Source organism: Scophthalmus maximus, chromosome 15, assembly GCF_022379125.1.
Source record: "Scophthalmus maximus strain ysfricsl-2021 chromosome 15, ASM2237912v1, whole genome shotgun sequence".
Taxonomy (NCBI): Eukaryota; Metazoa; Chordata; class Actinopteri; order Pleuronectiformes; family Scophthalmidae; genus Scophthalmus; species Scophthalmus maximus.
The window spans coordinates 13,303,659-13,330,313 of NC_061529.1; the positions used below are offsets into that span (position 1 = coordinate 13,303,659).

Genomic DNA, 26,655 nt, shown 5'->3' on the forward strand with positions numbered 1-26,655 from the left:
AGCTTCATATTTAATTTTGCAGAAATATTGTTAAGAAGTCAGACATAAGCAGGCAGGGTGACCAATATACAGGCCCTGAAACAGCTTTCACCTTATCCATATTTAGGGACCAACTCCCCAATTCGTCTTCGACCTGTTGTTTCAGGGGAATACTGCAGTATGTCACTGGAGTGGGATTTATAATGCCTTGGGCAAGATGCACATATCAATAGGCTAATGAAGTTCTAAGCGTCGGTGAACCTTGCCTAATGGGGTCTTAGTCTGGACCTGAACATGCTTCTTCAGTAAGATATCAGAGATCCGGTTGCTTCACCACACTCCCACATCTAAAGGCTCTATGGAGATACTCTGTAATTGCAAGTGGATTATCCAGCCCATTTACAGTGGCTGTGGTTGTTGCCTCCCGAGTGCCAGGCTTCCAGCTTTACGGCCTTGTATTTCCATGGCTGGGTTAGAGGGGAAAGCTGATTTGTGTTTCCCACTCGCTCACTAGTCCTGGCCTGGTTCTGGGGGACTGAGTGACTACACTACGGCGGTTTCATGTCAGCTATAAATTTAACTTAAAAGGGCCAAGTTAAGGGGCATTAAATGGGTCAGATGTTTAACTATTGCTGGATTAGCTGTGTGATCTCTGTTAATGGTGTAAGGTTCTGCGTTATGGGGGGGGGGGGGGGGGGAATGTCAGGTTTGAAATGATGCCAGGTGAGTAAATGTAAGCTGACACAAAGTACAGTTGGCAGCACGAGGGCTAGAGTTTCTTGGGAGGCTGCATTAAAAAAGGAGGGGGAGGACTTTAAGAGGGGATTTATATTCAATTATAGTCATAATCTGGTCAATTAGAAAATTGTCTTGCATGGAAAGATTTCTTGGGGTTTGGATGCAATTTTCTTTTCCGAGCTAGTTTCCTGCACTGTCGGGCTCAGAGGCGGAGGCCGTCCACTGGCCTCCTTTTCCTCGCTCTCTCAGAAAGGAGTGCAAAAAAATCAAAGGAGGATTTCGAGACGGTACCATTATGTCCTCAACAGAAAATCTCTTGGCTTGCCCCAGATAAATACTCTCACCGCTGCAACAGGAGGCCAGCTGCACCGAGGAACAGTTGGACTCACTTGACCCTCACAGAGTCACTGGCAATGCAGTTGATTGTGCTGATATTTAAGCCCTGCCAGCGCCTGTGTTGGGTCCAGATTCTCTTTCTCGCTAACTGTAAATGGGCCTTGACTTGAGGAGATTGGCCGGAGTCGTGTCATTAAATTACTGTATGACAAGTGCTGTGTGTGTGTGTGAAAAGATAGTGGAGAAAGGCTAAACCAATAATTAGGCATCTGTAGTGTATTATAGATGTCATACCACAGTCTTTCTTTAGAATAAGTTTTTTTGTGTTGTTAGTAGGCTGTTTACTGTGTCTGTAGATATTCTTATTAACAGACGTGGGGAAAGCAGAGACAGATGTGTTTTAGTTTCAGTGAACAAGAGAGTTGGGAACAACACTGTGCTTAACTCCTGAACATCCTCTTGACTTAAGACACCTCTTGTTCTTATTTCTGCCTCTGTTTGTTTTGTCCAATGTTACTCAGCAACTTCTGAAACACAACATTGCCTCCCGTATTCTTCTTCTTCCTTTTGCTGTAAATGGTCCTTTTTTTTATTAGAGAACAAAAAAAAGAGCCTGTCTTAATCTTTTGTTATTTTTATCACCTACCTCATAAACAGTGCTTTTTTTTTGTAAAGCTGAGATTTTGCAGCCATTCCTGCCAAGTGTTTGCCGGGCAGCGAAATGGAAAATGGTAAACAATGGCAAGGTTGAATAAACATTAAATAATCTCCCACAAATAGAGCACACAATTTGTTTAGCTCAAGTAGCCAAACACATTTCTAACCTGCCTTGTGAGCCACAAGCCTGTGGTTGTGACTGTGATCATCGTTTTTTGGGGATGCATTGATTTATATTAAAATAGAATTAAAATCTCTGCTTCCTTTCCCAGCAACAACACACTGTGGGGCTCCCTGGAGGAACCAAACATCGTCAACCCAAATGAGTTTGAGGACTTTTTCTCCAAGGCCACGCTACAGGCGAAGAAGAAACCGCTGTCAGACACCTACGAGAAGAAAACCAAAACCAAGAAGGTAGATTCACTCACTCCTCTCGGTCCTCCTCAGATTGGGTAATGTCTTCTAATCGTCTTTCATTGAGGGTTGGACGATTTTTGTAGTTTTTGGTTATCTTGTGCAGTATGTCTCTGACTGCCGGAACCCCCCCCCCACGGGCGTTGTAAGCATGTTCTGCCTGTGCGTGCATGGATTTTCTCTGGGCACTGCGGCTTCCTCCCACAGTCCAAAGACATGAAGCAGAAGTCAATTGGAGACTCTAAATTGTCTATAGGTGTAAATGTGAGTGTGAATGTTCTTCATATCAGCCCTGGGACACGCTGGTGACCTGTACAGGGTGAACCCGGACTCCCCGCCCAAATGTCAGCTGGAATTGGCTCCCGCCCAAGTGGCAACTCACCGTGACGCCACCCGTTGGTTTTTGATAACTGCCGTTTTGAACCCTCACTTTATAGTTTTTTGACCAGCGCCATCTTGGTTTTTTCAAACCAGAAGTAACCTTATTTGGAGGAGCGGTGTGCAGGGCCTGACTGAGAGCTCGTCCACTGCACGTCCACTTCCACTTGCAACCATGCACCCATTGGACGGTACTAGCTGTCAATCAGCTGTACACGCGCCCCAATTCATACTGTCTGTTTTACTCTGAATGGGACTGTAATTTATGAAATGAATATCATGCACAGGCACTTTTCAGTTCCACTTTCCAGACCACATCCATTTTTATAAACAGTCTAAGGTCCAGCCTATTGGCTATTGGCTGTAATTGCAAGGTATTGCACTGGACCAACACAGGCTACCATTTCATGTGTTTACTCACTTGAGTTTTTTTCCCTTGACAAACTGCAGAATTTTAATGCAGTTGGGGGTTTCAGAATTATGTTTTTTTCTTTCTTCTGGGAAGGCTTCAAAGGTTGTGCTCAAAATTAAACAGGAAAAATTAGCGATGGTGTGCTTTCTGCCAGATTGATCCGCAGTTCCCTGACCCACCCAAGATGCAGTTGTCTTGGTGTCTTGTCAAATGCTGCAACTCTGCACCTCCTGCGCTGCAGCCAGCGCCGCGTCAGCATCCCGGCTGCCTCGTGGTCCTCACTGGAGGGCGTCCGGGCAGTTAAAAATCGGCCACTGCCCCAGTCTGTCCCCTCTAAATCCATACACATCCCCTATTCTGATCAATTTGTTAAGGCACCACTCTGCTCCGGGGTCCCTGATCTCCATCCTCAGATCTCTCCGTTCAGTCTGGTCATTCTAAAGCAGCAAACTGTCCAACATTTGATCCGAGTCAGACGGCCACATCCAGACACAAATTCTGCCAACTGTCTCTGTCTGGGCTTACGTCAGTCTTCAAGATGCTTGACCCCACTAATGGGAACACTGTTGAACCACATACAAAAATGTCCAAAATATCATATGGTGGGGTTATTTTATGAGAGAAGTACCTGTATAGTACATTGGCTAAAATTCACATCTATGTTTAAACATTTCATCTGAACAAAGTGCTTTGATTATACAGGGGTCTTTCTTAGAGCCAGGGAGAGCAGTCAGCATCCAAATCTATGATTAAAGAGGGAAATACGTGATGGCATGGTTTGTTTTTTAACCCGCTTAGAATTCCAACTCACCGAAAAGGTCGCCAAAATAAAAGAAACTTGTTTACGTAAGAATTTTTTTTATCTCTGAAAGTTTATACTCTAGGTTAAAGAGGGAGAAATCATCCGAATCGCCAGCTGATGATGTTCTCTGAAAGGTTCAGCTGGTTGAAACGTGAGAAAGAAAGTCAGCAGAGAAACTGGAACGGGTGGGGAAAAAAGAGAGGGGTTGAAGAAGGGATGAAGAAGAAGAGTTGAGGAGGTCATGGATCATCGCGGTGGACTGAACAGGAAAGAAGGAGAATGTGATGGTGAAAGTGGAGAGGATGTGCAGGGGTCACTGCACTCAGCAGAGATCCAGGTCCAAATTTTTCTTGGAAGTTAAATTGTGTTGCAATCTGAAAGATAAGTTGTAATCATTCAGGGAAAAAAAGCGGTTTATCATACTTTTGTTTTTAAGTTGAACAAGAGGCCTTAGAGTTGTAGGGTTGACCCGTGTGGTGCAGAGATGGCAGGCACACACCTGCACATTTTGAAAATTCAGATCTCTGTAATTCACTCAATTAATGAATATACCTCACACCACTTCGTTTTGCATTGCTTTGAAGTGCAAAAGATTAAAGACATTGATTTTGACATTTATATTAATTTAGTTGGCAGTGTCTTTTCATCTTTTTTGACTACACTTCTCGTATTCTTTGTTGCAGTTGGAGACATTCCCTGCTGCTCTCCTGCTTTTCTTGTTCGTGCTATATCAGCTGACACTTAAGGATTTCATAACATTAATAGAATTAACTTTAAAAAAAAAAATAAGATCATGCCCGTTTTTCAGAATAACCTCCAGAGAAAATGTTTTGGGAAGATTAGCTATTCCTCTTGGCACACCCACGTGGTCAATCACCTTGTCAGCAGCAGTAGGTTGCTTGATAATCTGTCTTACTCTTTGCATTTTGTACTGAACTTGTTTACAGATGTGTTTTTAGTGTAATTTTTTTAGAAGCTCGATATATCCGTGCCCCTCAACTCGACCACTGACCATTTATCCCTGTGCATGACGACCCCCCTACCTGTCAGCCATCACGCCTGTGGCAGCACACGCTCCACGTCCGAACAGAATTAATTTCTGTCATCTTACCGGTGAATCCGTGCCTGGATCTGTGCGTGAGGGAGAGTGTGTTTCACTTGCTGTTCTTGTGTCCATTTGTGTCTGCACAGACGTGTGTGTGTGTGTGTGTGCGTGCGTGCACGCGTTTGCGATGACAGCACATCCTCACCACTCATTATGCACTTGCTCAGAAAGTGTTGCCAGATAATGCTAACACCACAGCCCCCGGGGGCTCGGAGCGCTGAGAGGAGATGAGTGGGAGGGAAAGGAATGTGTGTGTACATTATGCATATGAGCCACTTCCCCGCTTTCCAGCAACTCCTCACGCCAAAAGTTTCAACTCAGGGGGATGAGGCCGATTCGTACATGAGTGAGTTAATCTTTATCATGTGTGCCATCGAGAAATCAAAGCCCTTGTTTACGCCAGAGCCCTTCTCTCTCTGCTGATTAGCATATCAAAGCAGGGGAGAGGACATGGAAGAGAGCTCTCCCGCCCCATCAGAGCAGAACAGAAAGGACTGGACAGCACCAGGGGTGTAATTGCAGGCATGTGGCTCCACTCCACTGGCCCGAGGAGGCAGCGAAGACAGATCACCTATAGGAGTGGGGCGGGGGGAGCAGAGAGTGGGCATGTCAGTGCATTCTTGATCAAGGGATGAGCAGGGAGGGCGATTGGGATGAGGAAATCAATCAATGTAAAGGTTCAGCTCACATGTGTGCAAAAATGCACATCAGTAAACACAAAAAACAGCAATTTCCTTTACCCACATGAATCAAACGCGTATCAAGTTTACACGTTGCGGATCTACTTAAACAAACAGCGGCGTTTATGGGAAATGACTGAGCAATCACACTGCGTTTATTAAAGACGCACTTGAAGCCGTGGCTATGACGCGGGAGAGTGGGTGTAAGATTAACACCGCTGGGTGAGACTGGGGTTGCCGAGTGTGTTGGAGGTGGTTATTGATGGGAACTCTTGATCCAGTTGTTATTGTAACATCTGTCCAGACAGATAGCCAGACAGACGCTCAGCATTGGAGCAGGCTGGCTACTTGGCCGTGGCTGTGTAAACTATCCGCTCGGCTCTGATCCTGCATCAGCCTGCCTGCCCTCATCTTCTAACATCAGCCACCTGCCTCAGCTCAACACGCTCCCACTGTCTGCCTCCATCATTCTGTTTATTGTCTTAGGTTCGCTCAATTTCTCTTCTCTCCTTCTTCTTCTCCTCCTCTTTCTTTTGACCTTTTATTCCTGAGTGTCAGATTAACCTCAAGTTCTCCTTATGTCCACATGAGAGAGCCATTAGCGGTCGATGGCTACCTGTCTCAGCATCAGCATCAGCATCCCTCCACTTACCCAAACCGTTTCCGCGTCTGAAAATCAAGCGTCCAGCATCAGTTGTCCTTTCACATTAACTTAACTGTTTAGGCTAATTGGCGAGTTCTGCAGCCACAGTGAGCGGGAAGGGCTCCTGGGTTGCTTTTAGTGTGGCCCGTCCAAAGTGTTTAATTAGAGGTGTTGGGGAAAGCCTGGTACTCAGCCGTCTCGAGTCCCCAGAGTGGGAGATCCCCAGTGATCCAGGTAATAGAGCTGGAAGCAGCATGGCATCCACTAACGCCCTGTAATGCAATACCCACTTCTAAGGCTTCTGCTCTCCAGCTCCCACTGGACAGCCCAGTAGCCGACAACGCCATAATACCTAATGAAGAAGCCTGACACATTAACTTTTAGAGCGGGGCTTTACCTTGCCAAAACTCTCCCTGGCTTTACAGCTAATTCAGTCATAAGTAATTGTGACCATGTGTAGGCAGAAATAAAAATCCTGTGAATTTATAGTTTGTTATAAAAGCCCTACTTCTCCTTGCCTTGCTCTTCGAGACTGTCCTTTTATGGTGCCACTTTTGCCTTTGTACTTTCACTGCGACTTGATATTTTTTGATTATATCTCACACATGTTCCGCGGCAAACTGGAGGAGGTGCTTTTCTGTTTAACTTTGCTCCCTCATTGATGTAACTTGGCAAACTGTGTCCCCTGCTATGTGCGTGTGCGTGCGCACGCTCTGCATTTCCCAGTCCTTTGCGTCACCATGATGGGTTATGACAACGTTTTGTTGATCGGTCTGGTCACATGGGTCAAACCAGATGATTCCCAGGCTACTTAGACTAACCGTCCCTTCAGGCGGTCTGTCGAGCTCATCATAGATCATCCGCTTCCACAGCTGGGGAAGTGACTAAGTGATTTTTTTTTTTTTACCCAGCCTCTTTTTATCCATCATCTGTTGCTCTGTTTGTTTTCTGTCAGTGTTTAAATAATTGAATTGGTGTTAAATGTAGGTATGAAGGCATAGCAAATAATATGAAGCCGTTTGCAGAGGGTTTTTAAAGTAATTAATACTAATATTTGTTGAAATTTGACCAGACTTTATGGTATAAACGAACTTAGAAATGAAAAATGGATTTGAAATTGAATTCTTCTAAATGGTGAGTCGATATCCCATTAACCTAGAAATAAAAACCTAAAAAATATATACTAGAATCACTACATGCTTTTAAAATTCATTAATACACCTGCTGCTTAACGATATGAAATCATTTGTTTTCTTTTAGATTGTCAAGCTGCTGGACGGGAAGCGTTCACAAGCAGTCGGCATCCTCATATCGAGCCTGCATTTGGAGATGAAGGACATTCAGCAAGGTGAAAAATATATCCAGAAGCTTGTGCACACGTCAGCATCATAACAATTTGGCTCTCTTTCAAGGAAGGAGCTGTTTAGAATTTTACAGTAATAAACTGAATTTACAGTCCCGATCAACAATAAATTGAGGAAGAGTCCAGATTAAAAGCAGACAGAGTTATTTTTAGAGAGGAAATATCTCGCAGAGCCCTGCAGTGGACAGGAATTTCCTACCAGCTGACAGCTACTAATTTGTGGCCTGAGATACTTTTGGATTCATTTGTGTTTTGGGTGGAACGTGGTAGATTTTTCCAGTTACCACGGTGGGAAAGAAAACGCCTTGATTTGTTAAAATGTGAGAGGGATGAAAGCAGAGTTTCAGGCTGCTTGAAATCCCTCAGGCACTGGTTAAAATCAAATGGCAATCTCCTTCATATGAAGTACTGCATGGATTGATTGCACGCTTCTGTGGTAAGAGTGTGTGTGTGTGTGTGTGTGTGTGTGTGTGTGTGTGTGTGTGTGTGTGTGTGTGTGTGTGTGTGTGTGTGTGTGTGTGTGTGTGTGTGTGTGTGTGTGTGTGTGTGTGTGTGTGTGTGTGTGTGTGTGTGTGTCAAAGTGGTTGCATGTCTGTGTAAACACATAATGTGTGTGTTGGGGACAGCGTAGATGGGCCAGGAATTGCTCCTGTCCTGGGACTGTGGCGGAGAGTGTCTGCCGCCTGCTAGTCTGAGCATGCGGCCAGCAGATCTGTTTATTGTAGCCAGTGACGGTTTCCACAAGCCCTAATGGGACTGACACCCCACTAATGATCTAAGCATGTACAAAACCACCTTCTGCAGTTAGCAGACACTGCCCTACCACATAAAACCACCTCAAACACAGGCCAAACAGCACACAGCACCAGGACGCCCGTTTTGTTTAGAGGGTTTTTTTTCCCCCTTCTCCGTTCAATCCTTTATTCTGTGTTTAAGTGTCAGTTAGTAGAGGTGGTTTGGTAGAAAGTCCTGATCACACCCAGCGTGAGGCTGCCTCCTTGTGCCTTAATGGGAGGTGAATGTGAAGTGGACAACTTGGATCTGACAATGAAGGACAGCACCTTAATAAGCACTTCTGAGGGTTCTAGTCCCTTGCCTCTCCTGCCTGCCTCCCCTTTGTTGCCAAATTAAAAGGACATGGGACATGTAATGTAATTAGAGCTACTAGGGAGGGAGCGAGAGCAGAGACGGCAGCGCTCTGGTTAGGGGAGAGAGGGGGTCAACTGCAACCGCCGGAGTGACTGGGGGACCTCAAGGGCCACCATGGTTCAAGGGCAAAGGGAGGCTCTCCCCCACACACACCACCTCACCACACGCACACAAACACACACACACACGCACACACACATACACATGTTCACACGCTCACACGCGCCCTTCCGCACCAAAGCCGATGAGTGAAAAGTGGAAGGAGAGGGTGTGAGGCGGTTGGCAGTCTGGCTTTGATCTGTCGGTCAGGAGAGATATCCGGCTCCCCTCGGATCAGAGTGCTCCTGTGCACACTGGAGCAGGCCCCCCTTTGGTGTGTGATTGACGGCTGCATGGCTGAGGGACTGAATAATCCACTCTAATAAGATGTAGGAAATGGACCTCCAGCGTTCCCTCTGATCCAGACGTCGGGAGCACACTGACAGCTTCTCTGCACCAGGAACAGCTGGGAACCAGAATGCAAAGCATTACCTTGTTAGCTGGAAGCCGTGAGACTGAAATGACCGTGGCTGTGTTGTTGTTAGAATGGTTACATTGACCGGCTTGAGTACAATACATGATGCATCGGATGCACCTTTTTTTGTATTGTTTCAAATGCAAATTTTTTAACCTCAAACACCCTAGTGTTTGAAACGCCATTGAAATTCTTTTAAATAACCAAGGAATTGACAAAATTATGACTTAATCCCTATTTAATTCATAGTGAAAAGAGAATAATTGAAGCCAGGAAAAAGCAATAACTCAATCTTTGGCAATAAAAAAAATTGTCCTTTTTTGGCTCTAAATAAGTTAATTACTACATCATACTTTGTCTGGTATGACCAGTAGTTATGGTTATTAACTTTAGCAAACATTAGCAAATGACATTGTGCTGCTGTTACCACCATCACGCAATCGTGACCATGGCTGCTGATAGTTTCCTTTGTTTTCCATGTCATGAAGCTAATGTGATGTGAGTGACATTACCAGTCAGTTAGTGACTTTATAAATTATTCTCTACTCATGCTGCTGTTACTGATATTGTCCTATAACTCTCATCCTGTAACTGTCGTGTCTGATATTTAAGGAAGAGTTAGATTGACTTAGTTGGGAATTTATCCGGTGTGCCCAGCTACTTGCGTGAAGGGTATAACGTTCAGCATTTGTTGAAACTGCTTTTGAGAGGTGTTGGTTTCTTGTAGAGGTCATTCACAGTCGCAACATGATCATCATTTTATATTATGCAGAGTGCATGGAGGTTCAAATATTGTGAATAAGACTTGTGTCTATAGCACTGAATACATTTACTGGGCGGATGGCACCGCATCAGTTCTTGGTTGGTTCTTGGTTGTGACACCAGCCAGGCAACTGTCAGCGGACGCAGGAGCACTGGAGCCGACCTTCCCATCATCCCCTCCTCCCTCGCGAAGCTGTAAACCTGTGACACCTCTCCGACACAGAACAGGCGTCACTTTCTCCTACTGTTTGACAAGCATGCAGGCTGTGGGGAAGAGTATTTTGCCTACATGATGTCTTTTTTTTTTTATCTCTCTCTCTCCATCTCTCCCACCACCTTCTGCGTTCTCTGTTTCTCGCGGCGCTCCCCTTCTCCTGCCTCTCTTTAAAAGATCATTACAGTCGGCTGTGGTCCCAGTGGTTAAACATTTTTAAGCTCTATGCTTTGAGCCGCAGCGAGGACCTCCGTCTGCTTTCTCCCGAAGGAAGAAGAGAAGAGTGTCGGCCCACTGCTGCCCGAGTCCCAGTCTGCCCCACATACCTCTGCCCCCACAGCCTGGCCGCACCGTCAGCTTCACCACCTCCAGCTAATATTCTACATTAGGTGTATAATTTTACGACATTATAATTGAATGATGCGATGTGGTTACTGGTGCAGGTGTGGCGCAGTGTAGATGAAAGTGGACACATGGTTTTGGTCAAATATTTCTTTTCCGTTCTTAATTCATTCTTCTACAATATATGATGTTTAACATACAGTTAGTTTGCCTCAATACAATCTTATATTAACTTAAAAATTACAGGGTATGAATATTATCACAAGTTTACATGCAGGAAAACAAGTTTTTTCTTCGAAAAAAAATTTGGCAGTTCATAATAGGCAGTAAGCTTTTGGCCAAGATCATATTCATTTTCTAAGAGTGACTGTTCATAATAAATATCCTCACTGTTTCAGCTGTTCTGACTGTGGACAACTCTGTGGTGGATTTGGAGACCATCGAAGCTTTATACGAAAATGTAAGTATAGATGAGAAGTACAGTTGGCGTGATAAAATAGCGGGAGGGATGAGGATGTAAAGTTATCTGATAGCTTGAAAGAAAATAGATGAAACCTTATTGTTTTGACTCGTACAAGTTAAAGTATGTGGCTTATCAGCAGGAATAATTTTGATATAGCGTCTTGCACTGCAACAACTGTAGTAGCTGCTTACATTTCGACTGTGCGCTTTTATTATTGCTGAACATTTTTAGCTGTGTCCGTACACACAAACACACACACACACACACACACACACACACTTTGATCGTGGACTGTGCATTGTGTCTCTTGACAGAGGGCCACCAGCGATGAGATGGACAAGATAATGAGACATTACGAGAAATCAAAGGAAGATGAAGTCAAACTGTTGGACAAACCTGAACAGTAAGATCACATCCACCAACAATTTTTTCTTCATATAATGTTTATTGTATTTAGTTAGAGAAATGAAGGGTGAGTTTATTGGATGAATTTGCACAGAAGAAATCAATCAATGCAAGAGGAAATGAAATGATTCACACATTAATTAATTTCAGTTCAAGACCTATTAGTTTTTTGGTCATTGGTCATATTAGTGCATAAGAAAATATTTGATGAATTAATTAATTGGTCAAACAAATATTCTATTTGTATGAATACCAACAGTTACTGTACACATTGGGGTACCATTTGTTATTCCTTGAATGTCTATATTCTTATTATAATTTTTCTACAACTGTGCAGACTTGTGCTCTAATGAACATTGCTTCAGTAATTCAGTAGTTCCTGTCAGGGTTATGTAGTTCGGGCCAGCTAACGAGGCCCGGACCCAGCGGTGCCGCTCAGCCTGGCCTTCCTATTTCCATGTTTGACCAGAGCTGTCACTAAGGCTGCCTGAGTCATCCCTACTCAGTGTCTACCTCCATCAGCAGGGTCTAATCACACAGGATGTTACCGCTCCGCTCCCCTCCGACACTGCACTGTTTACATAAGTCGTCCTGCATCAGGACAGAGCTACCTTTGATCAGTCTCTGTGCGCCGCTCGCTGCTTTCCCTCCACCACCCCGACCCTGTGGACCTTTCAAACCCAGCCGAGCAGCACCGCTCATGACTATCAGCCGCCTCCGCCTGCCTGTGAACACCGACTTTGACTCAGCCGGCCTACGTGGGGAAGCTCGGCCTGCCAAGGCCCCGAAATAGTTCTTCCTGTTAGACATTTTGTTTAATTCTGTCATAACACATCACACCCCGTCCTCCTCCCCCTGCTCCTCCTCCCCCTTTTGTTTTCCAGGTTTCTCTATGAGCTCTCCCAGATTCCTGACTTTGCGAGCCGGGCCCACTGCATCATCTTCCAGTCAGTGTTCCTCGATACCATCTCCTCCATCCGTCGCAAGGTGGACATTATCTCCACTGTCTCCAAAGTAAGAACATCACGTCAACAAGCACTGCATCTGAAAAGTGTCATTAGGCGCAGTGAAGGTTTACTAATCTAAAGACTGTTGGTGTGTGTGTCTGTGTCAGGAGCTGCTAGAGCGTGACAGTGTGCGGGATGTAATGGGTCTTGTTCTGGCCTTTGGGAACTATATGAACGGAGGGAACAGGACACGGGGTCAGGCTGACGGCTTTGGACTAGAGATCCTCCCCAAACTAAAGGACGTCAAGAGCAGGGTAACTCATCTTGTGAACTTGTGCCTAAAATCTTACCAGAATGCCATCATTTCCTGGTAAATATTAGCTTTATTATCTCACATACAACATTGAGCATAATCGTATCTTAATCAGCTTTTCTTATTTTCTTTTCTTCCTCAGGACAATTGTATCAATCTGGTGGATTATGTGGTTTTATATTACCTACGTAATTTTGACAAGGTATGGCACTGTCAAACAAAATGGTTCACTCTTACACCCTCTGCCTCTCGGCACCCCTACACGTTTATATGTTTGCTCTGTGGTTTCAGCATGCCAGCACAGAAAAGAGTGTGTTCCCTCTGCCGGAGCCTCAGGATTTCTTCCAGGCCGCTCAGGTTAAGTTTGAAGACATCACCAAGGACCTCAGGAAGCTGAAGAAAGATCTAACTGGTAGGACATGCCCTGTTCTACAAGTACATTTATTTGAACTGTGGGCATGAAGGCTTGAACTGTATGCCTTTCATTTTTTTGTAAAGGGAATCTTATTTTCGATGTGAATCAGTGTGATTGTATACATTTCCATCTTTCTCCAGAGCAGTTTAAATGTACATGTACATCCTGTGTATCACCCCGAGAAAAGCAGGTTGTTGTTGCCTGAGGCAGCTTTAACTAGTTTCCAGACTTTGCATCAGTCATCATGACACGACAACCTCTCCTAATTTCTAGCCAAAGAGGCATCGTCACTTTCCTATTTCCGAGAAGACCCCCCCAAAAAACAAATTCCAGCTCACCGAAGGAACATCAGAGTGACAACTGGCTGCCAAACACACTTCTTTGTGTTCTGTGTTTCAAAGTGTCGTGGGCGCCGAGCGACTGGAGTGACCCAACGAGCCAGCCAGTCAGTCTTGGCCAGGGCCATGCGGAGGTTAAAGGCGATGCCCCCCAGTGCCCCTGGTGTCTGTGGTTATTTAAATCAACCAATAATACGGCATATGAAAGCAATTAGATATGCTCCACGGCTCTCCCCTACGTTTTTTTAGATCGCTGTTAAAGCCCTGTCCTCTCTGACCCGGGGGAAAAATACAAAGAGTCTACTAAAGTACCCAGACCTACCTCAAGCTGTCACTCATTTATTAGGAAAAATGGAAGACCCGAAGACAATAAATGCAACATAAGGGCCCTTGTATTTGATCTCTGCTGCAGCGCAGTCTGGCACAGTAGTCCTCCAGGGTATTAGCATCAGAGGGCGAGCGTCGGATTCTGGATGTTTGGCGAGCTCCACCTATGACTCCCACCATTTTTTACCCTCTCCAGCCGCCAGGAATAAATATTTATGCCTGGCTATTATAAACCAGCCTAAAGAAAGCAACTGGTCTTAATTATAATGCTAACACAGATCACTTCCATCCACATTGTGTCCGACACTGAGAAGTTAACACTGAATCACACTTGGATTTCACTGAGGCGAGTCAGGACGCCTGCCCCTCACCTGATCCTGAGGTGGCGACTGCGGCAGTTGGCTGTGTCTTGCCCTGCAGCCTTGGGTCAAAGGTCAGGAGACTCTGTGCTAGCAGTGAGAAATGCATCTCTCTTCGCTCACCCCCTGCTCAGTCGTAATCTCTCAATGTGGATTCACGGGTGCCTCGCGCATACAAACCCTGGCGTACTGTATTGCGCACGTTCACACAGAGATGTAGACAAAACGACCTTTCTCCGCTTTCCTGCACTTGTGTGTTTGTGTGTGCAGCGTCTAGTCGCCAGTGATGCTCAGGAGCAGGGTCCCCAGCCCCTCGCCTGCCCTCTGCTTCACTGGCTTGTGCAGAAACATGATCCTCTTTAGATGGGGCTTCCTGTTTGGGGAGAGGGTGATGACCTCTCTCTGTGCTCTCTGAGAGGGATGAGTGAGAGGCCACAATGACCTAAAGCTACTGTAGGACTCTGAGCTCCCATAAAGACAAATATACTCCTCTCTGTTTATGTCTAAAATCATGTAAAGTGGTGCTGTTAGCTTTCGGAACCTATCTGCAGATTATTTTTCAAAGCCACTGGTTATTCTTGAAGTAGCACTTACCGATTAACACTTGAAGACCAGTGATTATCTACATAAAGATCCCTTTAACTGCCGCGTAATTGGACCTGACAGAGAGGCAGGGACGCTACCGAATGAAATAGGATCAAATAAAAAGAAACAGTCAGAGCTCATTTGCTGCTCAGGGGAGTTTAGTGTTTCACAGAAGACCTGGCCCGCGTTAGGCATTCATCGCTGTGGCAAATCAGACAGTGTCCTGATTTTAAATGGCCTTTAATGTCAGGTTCAGGCAAGGCCTTTACCCTGAGGTCCGTTTTACGACGGAGGCTTTGCTCAAAGGGCCATGTGTGAAGTGAAGTCAGCGGGGCTGAGGTGCTGTCACTGCCCATCTGACGAAACAAGGCAAAAAATACTGAAACGTTTTGGGGATTTTTGTCGTGGATTAGTTGCAAATGTCGACAAGAAAAATCGCAAAGTTTGCTTCTTAAGTTGGACTCGGTGTTTTAATGTTTTGATAATTTTGTGCAAGTTCATTTATATATTTATAATGAATATAGATAAATGCAGCAGCGTGATGTAATAATCGCTTTACCATCCTCTCAAGCACCAGACTGATTTTGATGCTCCCTGAGTTTGACGGAATAGGGTTTGATTTATGGGGAGTGCAAAGTGGAGAGAGGGTCTTAACTTTTCCTGCTGAGGCAGTCTCTTGGCTGAGCTCACAAAGGAGGAACCGTAGACTTCATCCCGATAGAAAGGAGAGCTGGACGTCTGAGAGTCTGCTGGGATTGAAGATGGTTGGGGATCAGTGAGAGAATTCACTTTCCAGGTATAAATATCTAGTAAAAGGCTGCGGCTGGTGCGGTTTTGCTGTTTTAACCTGTGATAAAATGATAGATATTTTCCAAAGCTCCTCCAAAATGTTGTTTACAACAGAAATGAACCAGTTCGCCATCTGTGTCTACACACTGGTATTTTATACAATTGAAAAGATCAGGTGCATGTCTTTAAGAAGAAGGTGCTACAGAACAATGATCACCTGTGTACCGTTTGTTTCTCAGTCCCCCCTCCCTGTAGCTGCTGCTGTCTGTTTGCCCCCTCCGTGTTCATGCTCTGTCACGATCCCGAGGTTCGGAGGCTGGAGGTGGAGGGCCGCTGTGGCCACTTTTATGAGAAGGAAACATTCATCAAACAAGTCTTGCTCTGTTCCACAAGGCTCCCCATCCACGGTTTTACGCATTTTCTTCTGAAACGTAGTTGTGTATTGTTTTGGTGTGCCACAGTGGCGGCTCTTGTTCGCTGGAGTAAAATCATAAGTACATATTGACATCAAAGTCCGCCGTTTTGAAAAAACCACACTGGGTTAGTCCTGGATCAGAATTCGGTCTCCCTTGTTTGTTTTTTTTCCCGTTAACTCCACCACCACCATCACCCCCTCACATTGTGCAAAAGGCTTCTCTTCTCTCTGCCATTCAGTTATGACGTCTTTGCGCTGTGCTGTCTCACAGATGTGCAGTAGACTCCTGTTTGTACATGTATAGCACCTCAGTGTATCAGCTCCGATTCGTTTATGCCCACAGTGTGGCCGTCTGTACCTTCTGATGTCCTCTGGTTTTGCTGGTTTAATGCTAATCCGTAAAACACGTCAGTCGATCAGTTGATATCCATCAGGAGGCTGGTTTGAAAAGTGATTAAGCGCCACACACAATTTCATTGTCTCGGTTCAATTATGTTAATAATGTCAATCGTTTGAATAGTGCCTTGACCCTTTGGCTCTGACGATGCTGAGTCCACCGGCTGTGATCTCATCTGTTTTCCCCTCGTAGTAACAGTGGAGGGCCATTAAAGATCGGAGCTCTGTCTCCCATCGTTATCCCGTCTGTCTGTGGTGGGAAACCAGTCCCCTGTGGCCACATGACTGGACAGAGTGTCTGATGGTAGAAACTGTGCCACCGGCAGCTGAGAGACGACACTGTGTCAGCTCTGTGTTTCCAACCACGTCTCCGCCTCACTGGTCTCTAGTAGAGACGCAGCTACACCACATCCTGTAATACTGAAATCACTGGTCAGAACAGTTTTCTTGATTCATGACCAACTATTTAACAGTTAACAAATAGGGGTGATTCATTTTTTTCTTAGATATTTGTAGGTTTTTTGTAATCATTTTTTACTATATTGTATTTTTTTATTGAGTATATCAGACAAATCAATTATAGTGTATTAATATATTAGGGTTAGGGTTATATAATCTCTCAATCTGTAATATCTGAAATTATTATGTATTTAAATAATAATAGTTATTTATTCAATTAATATGAATCATGTTAAATCATATTAAAATAACTGTGTGTGTGTGTGTGTGTGTGTGTGTGTGTGTGTGTGTGTGTGTGTGTGTGTGTGTGTGTGTGTGTGTGTGTGTGTGTGTGTGTGTGTGTGTGTGTGTGTGTGTGTGTGTGTGTGTGTGTGTGTGTGTGCTTTTTAAGTTTGAATTATTAAATAATTCCTATACTGGTGATTTTAAGATTATAATCTTAGATCTGCCAAGAAGTCAGAGCGGTTGACATGCGATGTGCATAGACTGATGCAAATGTCACTGAGCCTTTTTGATGAATGTCAAAATTATGCTCTGAAAATATTAATATTAGTAATGTTTATTTTTAGAACAAACTTTTACAAAAAAAATTCCCCAAAAGTAACATATTTTAAACTCCTTGGATATAAAACTTCACCGCTTCATTAACCCTCATTTTTGCTTCATTTGTGGAAACAAAACTGATAGAGGAGAATCCTTCTTTTGAATGCAGCCTGCAAAAATGGATTATCACTCCAAGACAATGTTTCAAACCAGAGCTTTTAGTTGTTATTTTTTTATTCTTTACAGCTGCTGTGTTTTTGTGGGCTTCCTCCTTGCGGCCTTTGCTGTCTGGACCACATTTGGACGAGAGCCGCCTCTAAATTGTAGACTTGCTGTTTTAAACACTGATTTAATGGTTCCTTTTGAGTCGGGGGATTTCTGGTGAGGAAATATAGTTCGTCCAAACAGGGTATTTGGCTGTCATGTTTGTTTGGTTGGTTATTTCAGGTTTTTTTTATTATTTTGATCACTGCTGGCTCTCGCTGTCCTTTCGTTTAGAACGTGTCCTGGAATCCAGACCGTGGGTCTGTGCGTAGTTACTCTTCAGTTTTAATGCTCCGGCCTCGTGTTTCCTGTCTGATTTATTAAGACATCCAATAAATAAAAGATGTAAAAGATGTCATAGAGCGAGTTTACCGAGCTGCAGGTGCAGTGGCTCCGCATGCGAACGTGAGAGCCAAGCTCAGATCTGAAAGCGGCGACGCAGTGAAGAGCGGGCCAGACCTGTTAATGCTTGTGTTGTGTTGCGGAACAATTTAGCTATGCAGTCATAAGCAAGTTTAGGTATTTATTGCAGCCATTAATGACTTACAGGTTGGAGGAATGTGCCAAAGTTCTTTTCACCACGCGTCTGTGTGTGTGTGTGTGTGTGTGTGTGTGTGTGTGTGTGTATAGTGACCCAGGCTTAGAGTTGAGAGGAAACGGGGGAAGGTTCGGCTGGAACATGCTCAGTCACGACTGTTTCCTCTGAGCTCGTGTGAGTTGGTTCATTTGGCACCGGGAAGAAAAACACATCCGCAAACAGCAAACACATCTGCTGCGCTCACATGTGCAGACTGCTCCGAGTGCGATGCAACGCAACACAACTTTATTGTTCACTGTAGACAAACTAAATAACCAAAATAAAACTACAACGTCATGTTTAGGACTCCAATTAAAAGCGCACACTTTTCACACTTTAGGTGAATTTCTTTTAAATTCTTTTAGCTTTTTTGTTAAAACCATTCATGTCTAGTCCCATTGTTGACCTTGTCATTTTCTCATAATTCTATCACAATGTTCTTCCAGAATTACAAAAACAGAAAGAGATCTTCATAACCATATAAAAAAGAGTCATCTTCTGGGAAAAAAAAGTATTGATAAAGCTTTTTTTCTCAATATGATAATCATGTCTTGCTAAAAAAGATGGCCCATCCTATTTCACTTGATCACGTCTTTCTCGCAACCACATTTTTATGAAACCTAATTTCACAGCCTTTAACTACATGATGTTATTAATTACTTTCCCCACTTTTTAATTTCATCTAAAAATGACTTAAACATATTACACCTTTTGGTTAATGTTTTTTCTCCCCCCGCCCACTTTAAATCCGCTATTCCCTCTTCTTCTCCCCTCGTCGTCATTTATCACGTCTATCTTTTCTCTGTTCTCTTCCAGCCTGTGAGAAAGATGTGCAGAAGGTGTGTACTAACTCGGCAGAGGAACTTCTCCAGCCCTTCCAGGAGAAGATGGAGGGATTTATCTCTGCAGGTGAGTCAAGACAAAATTCCTCCTTGATTTTTTACTGTAGCAAAATTGCTGACATCATCATTAGAGAAATATTACTCCAAACTATTGTTAGATGGCTAAAAAAAGGAGTCAATTTTGTTTTTCACTTTGTAGATTTAGTCCAAAATATACAATCAGCAGGTTTTTCTCCTTAATGATGTAAAAAAAAAACTGCAGTGAATGTATGCAAATAAATGTCCCTAATTATGTAGCTATTGTCTATTTAATTAAACATTTTATATACTATGCAATGAAATTGTATCACCAAAAGACAGCAAAAAATAAACAAGCTCAGAGATAACAACAATACAATGTATTAAGACGCCCCAACGACTATAGAGACATGTGTATAATGTGTCATTTTGAGCCTCTCCTCCACTGATTATATTTTTCTACTTCTTGCCCAACTGAGACATTTAGTCTTGTGTCAGTCAAGACAACGGATAAGTGGTTTAATCTTCTCCCACTCCTTGACACACAGTGACGCTCATCGCCTCCACATAGTGACTGCTGGCCTTACTCATGTCAAGTTGTAAAGAACATCCTCAGTGACTTCAAAGATGAAACATTGCGTTGGACAGCCGAAGAGGGTCGTCATGAAACCGAGCGTACAGAACTAGAAAAAGCCCTGTTTTCACCCAGAGAGGCAGCATGGGATCTTTAAATAGAGGAAGTTGTTTTTTTGTTTTTCGCCGTGTCAGCCTGTCGGCTGGTCGGCTGGTCGGCGTAGAGTCTGTCTCTCGGTGTGTAAATGTTCTTGCTGAGAGAGGGCGTCTCGGTGCGCTGTAAGACAGCGTGAGGACAGGAGTCTACAGGCCCGTAGAAGGGATCACATTGCCCCTAACGTGGTTCTCATGTACTCGCGGCTGCCATAAAGCTGGCAGGACACCTCTGGCTGCGGCCTTGTAAAGACTGGCCGGCCTCAGTGGATCGGGCCTGGGGACCACCGGGACAGGAGCAGAGCTTGCCCGACACTCTCTGATCAACTCACCGTCTGTCCCCGTTCTGACCCGGACACAAGTCGTCTCCTGCTCTCTTCCGTCCCACTGAACATTATAACTGTGGTAGCTGCCACTTCACACATAACGTAGTGTTCCCTCTTACCGGAATGAAACAAGTCTACAAAGTGCACTTTTGAAGTGATGAGAATTCCTAAAAATAAACAGAAAAAAGGAAACTTGACAACCCTTTTCACCCTGCGTTACTTTTAAGTACAATGGTAGTTTCATCACTGAAGGTGACCGTGTACACATTACCACGAGTTGTAACTCTTATGGGCGCATTAGACGCCCATAAGCCTATTTCACCAAAGTTTTATTATACACAAGCCTTCCTTTGTGTTTGAGCAAATGCCATAAAGACGTCTTGAGCTTGCCACTGTCGCATCATTAGACGTAGCCGTGCGTAAATAGACAGTAAAAGTATCACCAAAAGCGGCGGAGGCCAACCCTCTGTTGAACGCATCATCGGCGGCGAGCACGGCTTCGCCATGGTTCTTTTTTCTATTCCTGTATCCTCCATGTGCCATGCGCACACCTCGGATCGAAGTGGATCCCTGTCTGTTTCGATTCACAGCATCAATGCACATGTCTAATGTGTGTTGCCGCTGTTGACGAAAACATCTGGACGGGGTGTTTTTCAGTGTAACGGGCTGGTGGATGACCTAAGTTTCTCTCAGTGCTTTGCCTATTGCCTGCTGCTGATTTGACTTGGTTTTTGGTCAAAATACACATGTGGTACCTTTGTCGGTGCCAATTTTGAAAATGGTGTCTAGACTGAGACGCACGTTGTCTCTGCAGCATGTTCCATATTGATTGGTCTGCTGTCTTTGTTCTGTTTTACTGAACATGAGAGAATATGACAAATCATATTTTGTGCTGCGGCCTGTGGACGTAAACAGGCCGGTGTGGGTCAGTGAGCGTAAAAGGAAACCTCATAAATGTTTAAGGGTCAGTTAGTTAAATAAGCAAAAAAGAAAAATCTCTATTTTAGTCCAATATAAATATCCAAATAGTTTTGGTCTCTGATTTTCTGTGGTTTGCCTTTGTCATATCAGCCTCCAGCGTAATACAGTAGAGTGGAAGTGGAAGGAATTTTAATTGTGGTCCTTAAAGCAATTAAACATTTAAAGAGGAATATCTCAGACCAGAAAAGAAGTGTCCCATACATACTGTTCAGTGGGACAATTTATTTGTACATAGTATTAATGACAATTGAGGTATTTTTCACTATCCAGAGTAAATTGTAGTATTGCTCTTGTTGGGTTTTAGACTGTTCCAAAGAAAAATACTGCCATTTTATTTTGCCCGCAGCAGACCTAAGGTCGACCTGAACCAAAATATCTGCATTAATACATACCACTTAAGGCGAAGTGTGTCATTTGGGTGCGGCGGCCCTTTGTCTTTTACTGGAGTGAGTCCGCCTGTGTCTTCTTCAGTCAGCAGCACTGTCATGCGACAAGTAGCCTACATTAGAGGTTAGTTAGTCGCCCACAGTGAAACAATGCAGTATTTTTATATAAAAATGAGTACGATAATTGTAGTGGGAGATTGTCGCCATAGTTTGTAGTTCAGGATGAAAATTTGGAGTCATGGTTGACAATCAGATTCCTGTGCTGGGATCATGGACCCTTGAAATGGAAATGTGCCATGACATTTTTCACGGCGTCAAAGATTTTCCTCGATTTTTGTCCAATATCACAGAATATCTAAAAAACCAGCAGGGTTGCCACCGGCTACAAGGCGGCATCGGTTTGCAAGGGGCACGTCTTGAACGTGAGCTTTCCAGTGGAATACTGGTTAACCTTTCTTTCATAAACAGAATTCCTCGAGCCGTTGCCCTGCGCTTTGGGAGGAACTGTGTGTAATCATTGTTCGCGATGATTCCATGACTTCAAAAGGCAAAAACACAGCAACAACAGTTCTCACATCAAAGCGCGGCCGGGCGCTCTTAAACACTGACTCATCGGTGAATGAGTGAATTTCTCACCCAGGTAAACGCTCAGGAGGGCTTCGCCAGATACATGTGCTGGACACATGATTTTTAGATTTTGAGAATTAACCGTTAGGGAATCCTGCATCAGAGGCCTCAGACTAAATACTGTGTAGTATAACTTCTTTCTTATACTCAAGGATCAAAGTAAAACAGTGGATGAACAGATAAAAGACCAAAGTTTGCCGTGAGAGCCGTGTTTCTGAGAAGCACCGAGCCGGGCTGCGGACAGACCCGCAGCGAGGCCTGCAGGTGAACCCTAACGCCCTGCGCTCTGCCTCGTAAACTCGACTGTGTGATCTCTCCTGGATCTAACAAGGGGACAGAAATCCAGCCATCCCGTTTCTTTAGCGAGGTCTTGTCCGGTCATCGTCTTTGCTCCTCTTCCAGGCCAAGTCCTACGTCCGCTCCGGAATTTTCCCCTTTATCGTGCATTCGTTTTCAGTCTGAGTTTTGTGTTGAGTATTCATATGGTTAATCTCAACACAGTTAATCTGATGTCACTCACTGGCCCGGCTGGAATGTGGCTTTGTATTTCCACCACAATTTGTTTCTCCTTCCCTGAGAAAACTTTCCCTGATCCAACTGCGGTAGTTCCAACATCTAATCAACCGCATTTTTGTTTCCCCTTGTTAGTAGGAGCTCTTTGAAACCTCTGGGGATACTCCGACGGGCATATTTTTCGTGTTTAATACAGGCCATGACTAATTGAAAACAAATTCCTGCTTTTAATCTCAGTTTGTGCGAGTCTCGTTTCACCGGCTCTCTAAGGAAACGTATCATCACATCCTCTTTTTTTGCTTTTTGTTGCGGGGCCCGTGAGTCACAGCCCAATAACCAAAATTCCACTTCTTCAGATGACTGAATTACGTAGCTCGTGTGAAATTAGCAGATAACAGCTGCGCCGGGAGCCTGTCTCGATGAAGTCTGAAGAGACGCATCTGTGTAGAGGTGGCACAGGTAAATGGAAAGGGATGTGCTTTTACCGAAGTCCTCAGCATCCCTCTTTAGATTTCATCTCCATCACTTGTTGTTATCTGGCTGTTGGGTAAAGCAGCAGTTTGTAAAAAGTGTGTCCGGGTTTTAAAGCCCTAATTTATTGTCGCTCTCAGCGTGCACGTCTCATAACTTTCTAGTTAGCGACTACTGGTCTCATGTTTACACAGAGAACGAATGAAAGAGAAAGTTCACAACGCCTTTCACTCTCTCTCTCTCAGTCTCTCGGCTCCAGTGCCACCTCTGCACAGTCGCACCAGAGGGGTACCTCAGGCGCCAGCCTGACCCCCACTGAGACTAACACCATTGGTCACGGCCCTATCCCAGACATGCCCCCCCTTCATTAAGTTTACCTCATACATGTAAAAAAAAAAACTAAAAAAAAAACGCCCCTTGCCCAGATACATGAAAAAAAAAAAAAAAGAAGAAGTAAAAGTAAAACGAGTGGTTGGTCAGAGGCTCAAGCTCACCTTCTCCCAGAAGACCCCCAAACCTGCCTTTGAACAATTTTTTGGGAGACTTCCCCCTCTTAAATCTTCAAGTAGGAAAGGTCCCCCATCATTGTAAAAAGGATGAATCTGGAAAAATGCAATAAATCTGAGATCACAGGCACTCTCTGGCCCTAGATAAATTCTTGCACCTCGGCCTGGCCCGCCACACACATCTGCCTTGCATTTAGACACTTTTACATGGCAGGAGTCCACGGGAGCCTCCAGTTCCCAAGCCTCTCTGCTCAGCCCCTGCTTCGGCTCTGCTCAGAACATGCACACGTATGTCGACACACACACACACTCACACACACACACACTAAACACACGCCGACGCAAAGAGACCGCCACTCCCCCGCCCCGGGCCCCGGCGTCACGGGCTCACGCTCTCGTGCGTCAACGCACAGAAGCATATCAAACTTTACAATGTGCTTAACTGTCACTTGGATAACGTGCGCACTGTGTCAGTGACATCTCAACCCAGAGCCCCCTTCGTCTTCTTCATCCTCTTCTTCTTCTTCTCCCCCTCACTTGACAACTCTGAGAAGGGCTGGTGAACACAGCGCCCCCCTCTGGACTCCACTGGGGGACCTGGCATCAGTTTTCAATAGCTGTCAGGGGTCTATGCCACCAAAAGACACATCGATTGTCCCATGATCTCTGTTAATCTTAACATTTTCCGTTCTTGCAGCTCAAAAGGAGCATTGCGCCGAAGACGACCGGCTTAGTTCTGCACAGAAAAGGTAAGAAACTGACTTTTGACAAAGCCAAGAAGAGATGCATTTAATTTGGACTGAAGATATTTATATGTACTGTTCCTCATCCTGCAGCAAGAGTCGACGGCCAAGTGGTTCTGGATTACAGACACCCAATAGCAGTGATTTATTTGTTGTGGTATCTGATAGCACTAATGCTAGCCATTTGTATAGTTGTAGACAGTGATTAGTAGAAGCTGCTAAAGTTTCTGGTGAGATGTGAGGGGGCGTCTCTGCATCTTGGTTTTACTGTTTCACTGAGAAAGTCCAACTTTGACTTTAAATGTATGTGACCAGATGATACAATTTGTGCTACAGCGCAAGGAGATTTTTGAAGTTTTAAATGCACATGTGCCGCCTGCAAGACCTTTTGCAATCCGTCTAAAGACGAATAAACTAGGTGCCCATCCTTAACAGAAACAGCAGTGGCAGTAATGTGCAGCACGATGTATTTTAAGCCCGAACAGCCTGTGCTTCCTCCCCTGCAGTTCCAATCATTCTTATCTGCCATGTTTTGTGCAGAAGACTCCCAAGAGTTTTCTGAGAGGCATATGATTTATAGGCGTAAGACACACTGGCAGCCGCTGAGCTCGCCGTCCAGAGCGCAAAAATCATATCTGGAAAATTTCATATTGGAAAAAGATGGTGGAGCAGACAAACAAGGCAAATAGATTATTTTTGCCTTGTTTGGATAGAGCGCGGAATTGTTTGCTTTATGTCGTAACTCTGCCACTTCCAAAATAAATCACGAAAGTGCATAAAGGGGAAAGTGAAAGACGCCGGTCGCACGAAAATGGATACTATAAACAAGCCCGATGTTGATCGCTTTGGACAACACGGTAACTCAGTGGATGTCTCCAAACTGTTCTGTTTCATGTTGCTTATCTTTTACATTTTTTTAAGGGGGCAAGAGGGTCAATGAGGGGCAACCGCACCTCTCGCTCTCTGTCCTGATCGCTCACCCCCACCCTCACATCATTTTGATATCTCTGACCACGCGACTGGACTCACGTTTTTTTTGTTTGTGTGTGTGCGTGTGTGAACTTAAATGCATGAGTGACGCCACTGTAATGAAGGTGTTGAACTCGGAGGGGGGATATTGATCAAAAGGGCCCTGCAGCTGACAGCGCCTTTACCCTTTAATGAAATTTTCCTCTAATTTCATCTGAAGACGGGGGCTGGCTGACCGGCGCTAGGTGGAGCAGGAGGGGAGGGGGGGCGCTCTTTCTCAGGTTCCCACAGAGCCACCTCGTAAAAGTGACACGCCGTTGATGAATACGGGCGTCAGTGCGCTCACCGGGCCCTGGGTGGGCTCTCACATCTGCGCTGGCCGAGGGACCCTCGCACAAACACGCGACAGCAGCAGTGGCAACAATGTTAACGGCGGCGTGTTGATCAAGCAAACGGACGGCACGTCCTTAGTGCTACCGAATGCCCCGGCCTCGCCCTCGTGAGGAGTCAGGGTGTTTAGATGCCTGTGAATCAATCAGCTGTGAGCGGGGCAGGTTGATGTCAATCAGCGTTATTTTAGCTTGGTATTAGGGCTGCAACTAACAATTATTTTCATATAATTAATCTGTTGATTATTTTCATATAATTAATCTGTCGATTATTTTCATATAATTAATCAGTCGATTATTTTCATATAATTAATCTGTCGATTATTTTCATATAATTAATCTGTCGATTATTTTCTCAATTAATCGATTAGTTGTTTGGTCCATAAAATGGTGAAAAATGACGATCGTGTTTCCCCAAACGCCAAGATGATGTTTTGTTTACTGTCACAGAGAAGCAAAGAAACCAGAAAATATTCACATTTAAGAAGCAGAAATCAGAATATTTTTTCCATAAAAACTACTTGAACCGATTATTTGATTATCAAAATAGTTGGCGATTAATTTAGTAATCGATTACTAATCGTTTAACTGTTGCAGCTCTACTTGGTATCGAACCTCTGTACTGTTTTTGGCTCTGACAAAAATGATTGTATTGACAAATGTCAAACTGGGCTGCAACTGTTCTATTGATTCATCTGCTCGTTATTTCCTCAGTCAATCGTTGGGTTTGTGAAATGTGAGAACATAGTGGAAAAAAGTTCTGGACCTTTTCCAGATACACTTTACTTTGCTGTGACCAATAGTCCTACATCCAAAAGATATTAAATGTATAACCATATAAGAATTTAACTTGGAAAAAATGACTTAATGAATGACTGATTATAAAAATAGCCTCCATTAAATCATCTATCAAATGAATGATAAATAGTGACTCCGCAATAATAACAACTCTGCGATCAAGTGCTAAATTGAAACCGAATGTCAGGTCAGTTTTATATACGTGAATCAATCAATTGGAGTTTTTGCTATTTTAACATCATTTTGCAGTATACGGGCCCTTCCCCTCTACATGCAG

At 44.3% G+C, this 26,655-nt stretch overlaps 1 protein-coding gene across 1 annotated transcript in view; it reads left to right on the forward strand.

Moving 5' to 3' along the window:
• The window catches only part of LOC118285746 (formin-1-like), a gene marked incomplete at its 5' end in the record, with an annotated part of 49,200 nt that overhangs the window by 17,501 nt on the left and 5,044 nt on the right, over nucleotides 1-26,655 (forward strand). The window contains 10 exons of the mRNA XM_035609541.2: nucleotides 1,983-2,124; nucleotides 7,405-7,492; nucleotides 10,887-10,948; nucleotides 11,266-11,354; nucleotides 12,241-12,370; nucleotides 12,471-12,617; nucleotides 12,759-12,818; nucleotides 12,908-13,028; nucleotides 18,900-18,992; nucleotides 24,177-24,228. Of these exons, the coding sequence (XP_035465434.2) occupies nucleotides 1,983-2,124; nucleotides 7,405-7,492; nucleotides 10,887-10,948; nucleotides 11,266-11,354; nucleotides 12,241-12,370; nucleotides 12,471-12,617; nucleotides 12,759-12,818; nucleotides 12,908-13,028; nucleotides 18,900-18,992; nucleotides 24,177-24,228 (984 nt within the window). The remainder of the gene's footprint in view (nucleotides 1-1,982; nucleotides 2,125-7,404; nucleotides 7,493-10,886; nucleotides 10,949-11,265; nucleotides 11,355-12,240; nucleotides 12,371-12,470; nucleotides 12,618-12,758; nucleotides 12,819-12,907; nucleotides 13,029-18,899; nucleotides 18,993-24,176; nucleotides 24,229-26,655) is intronic.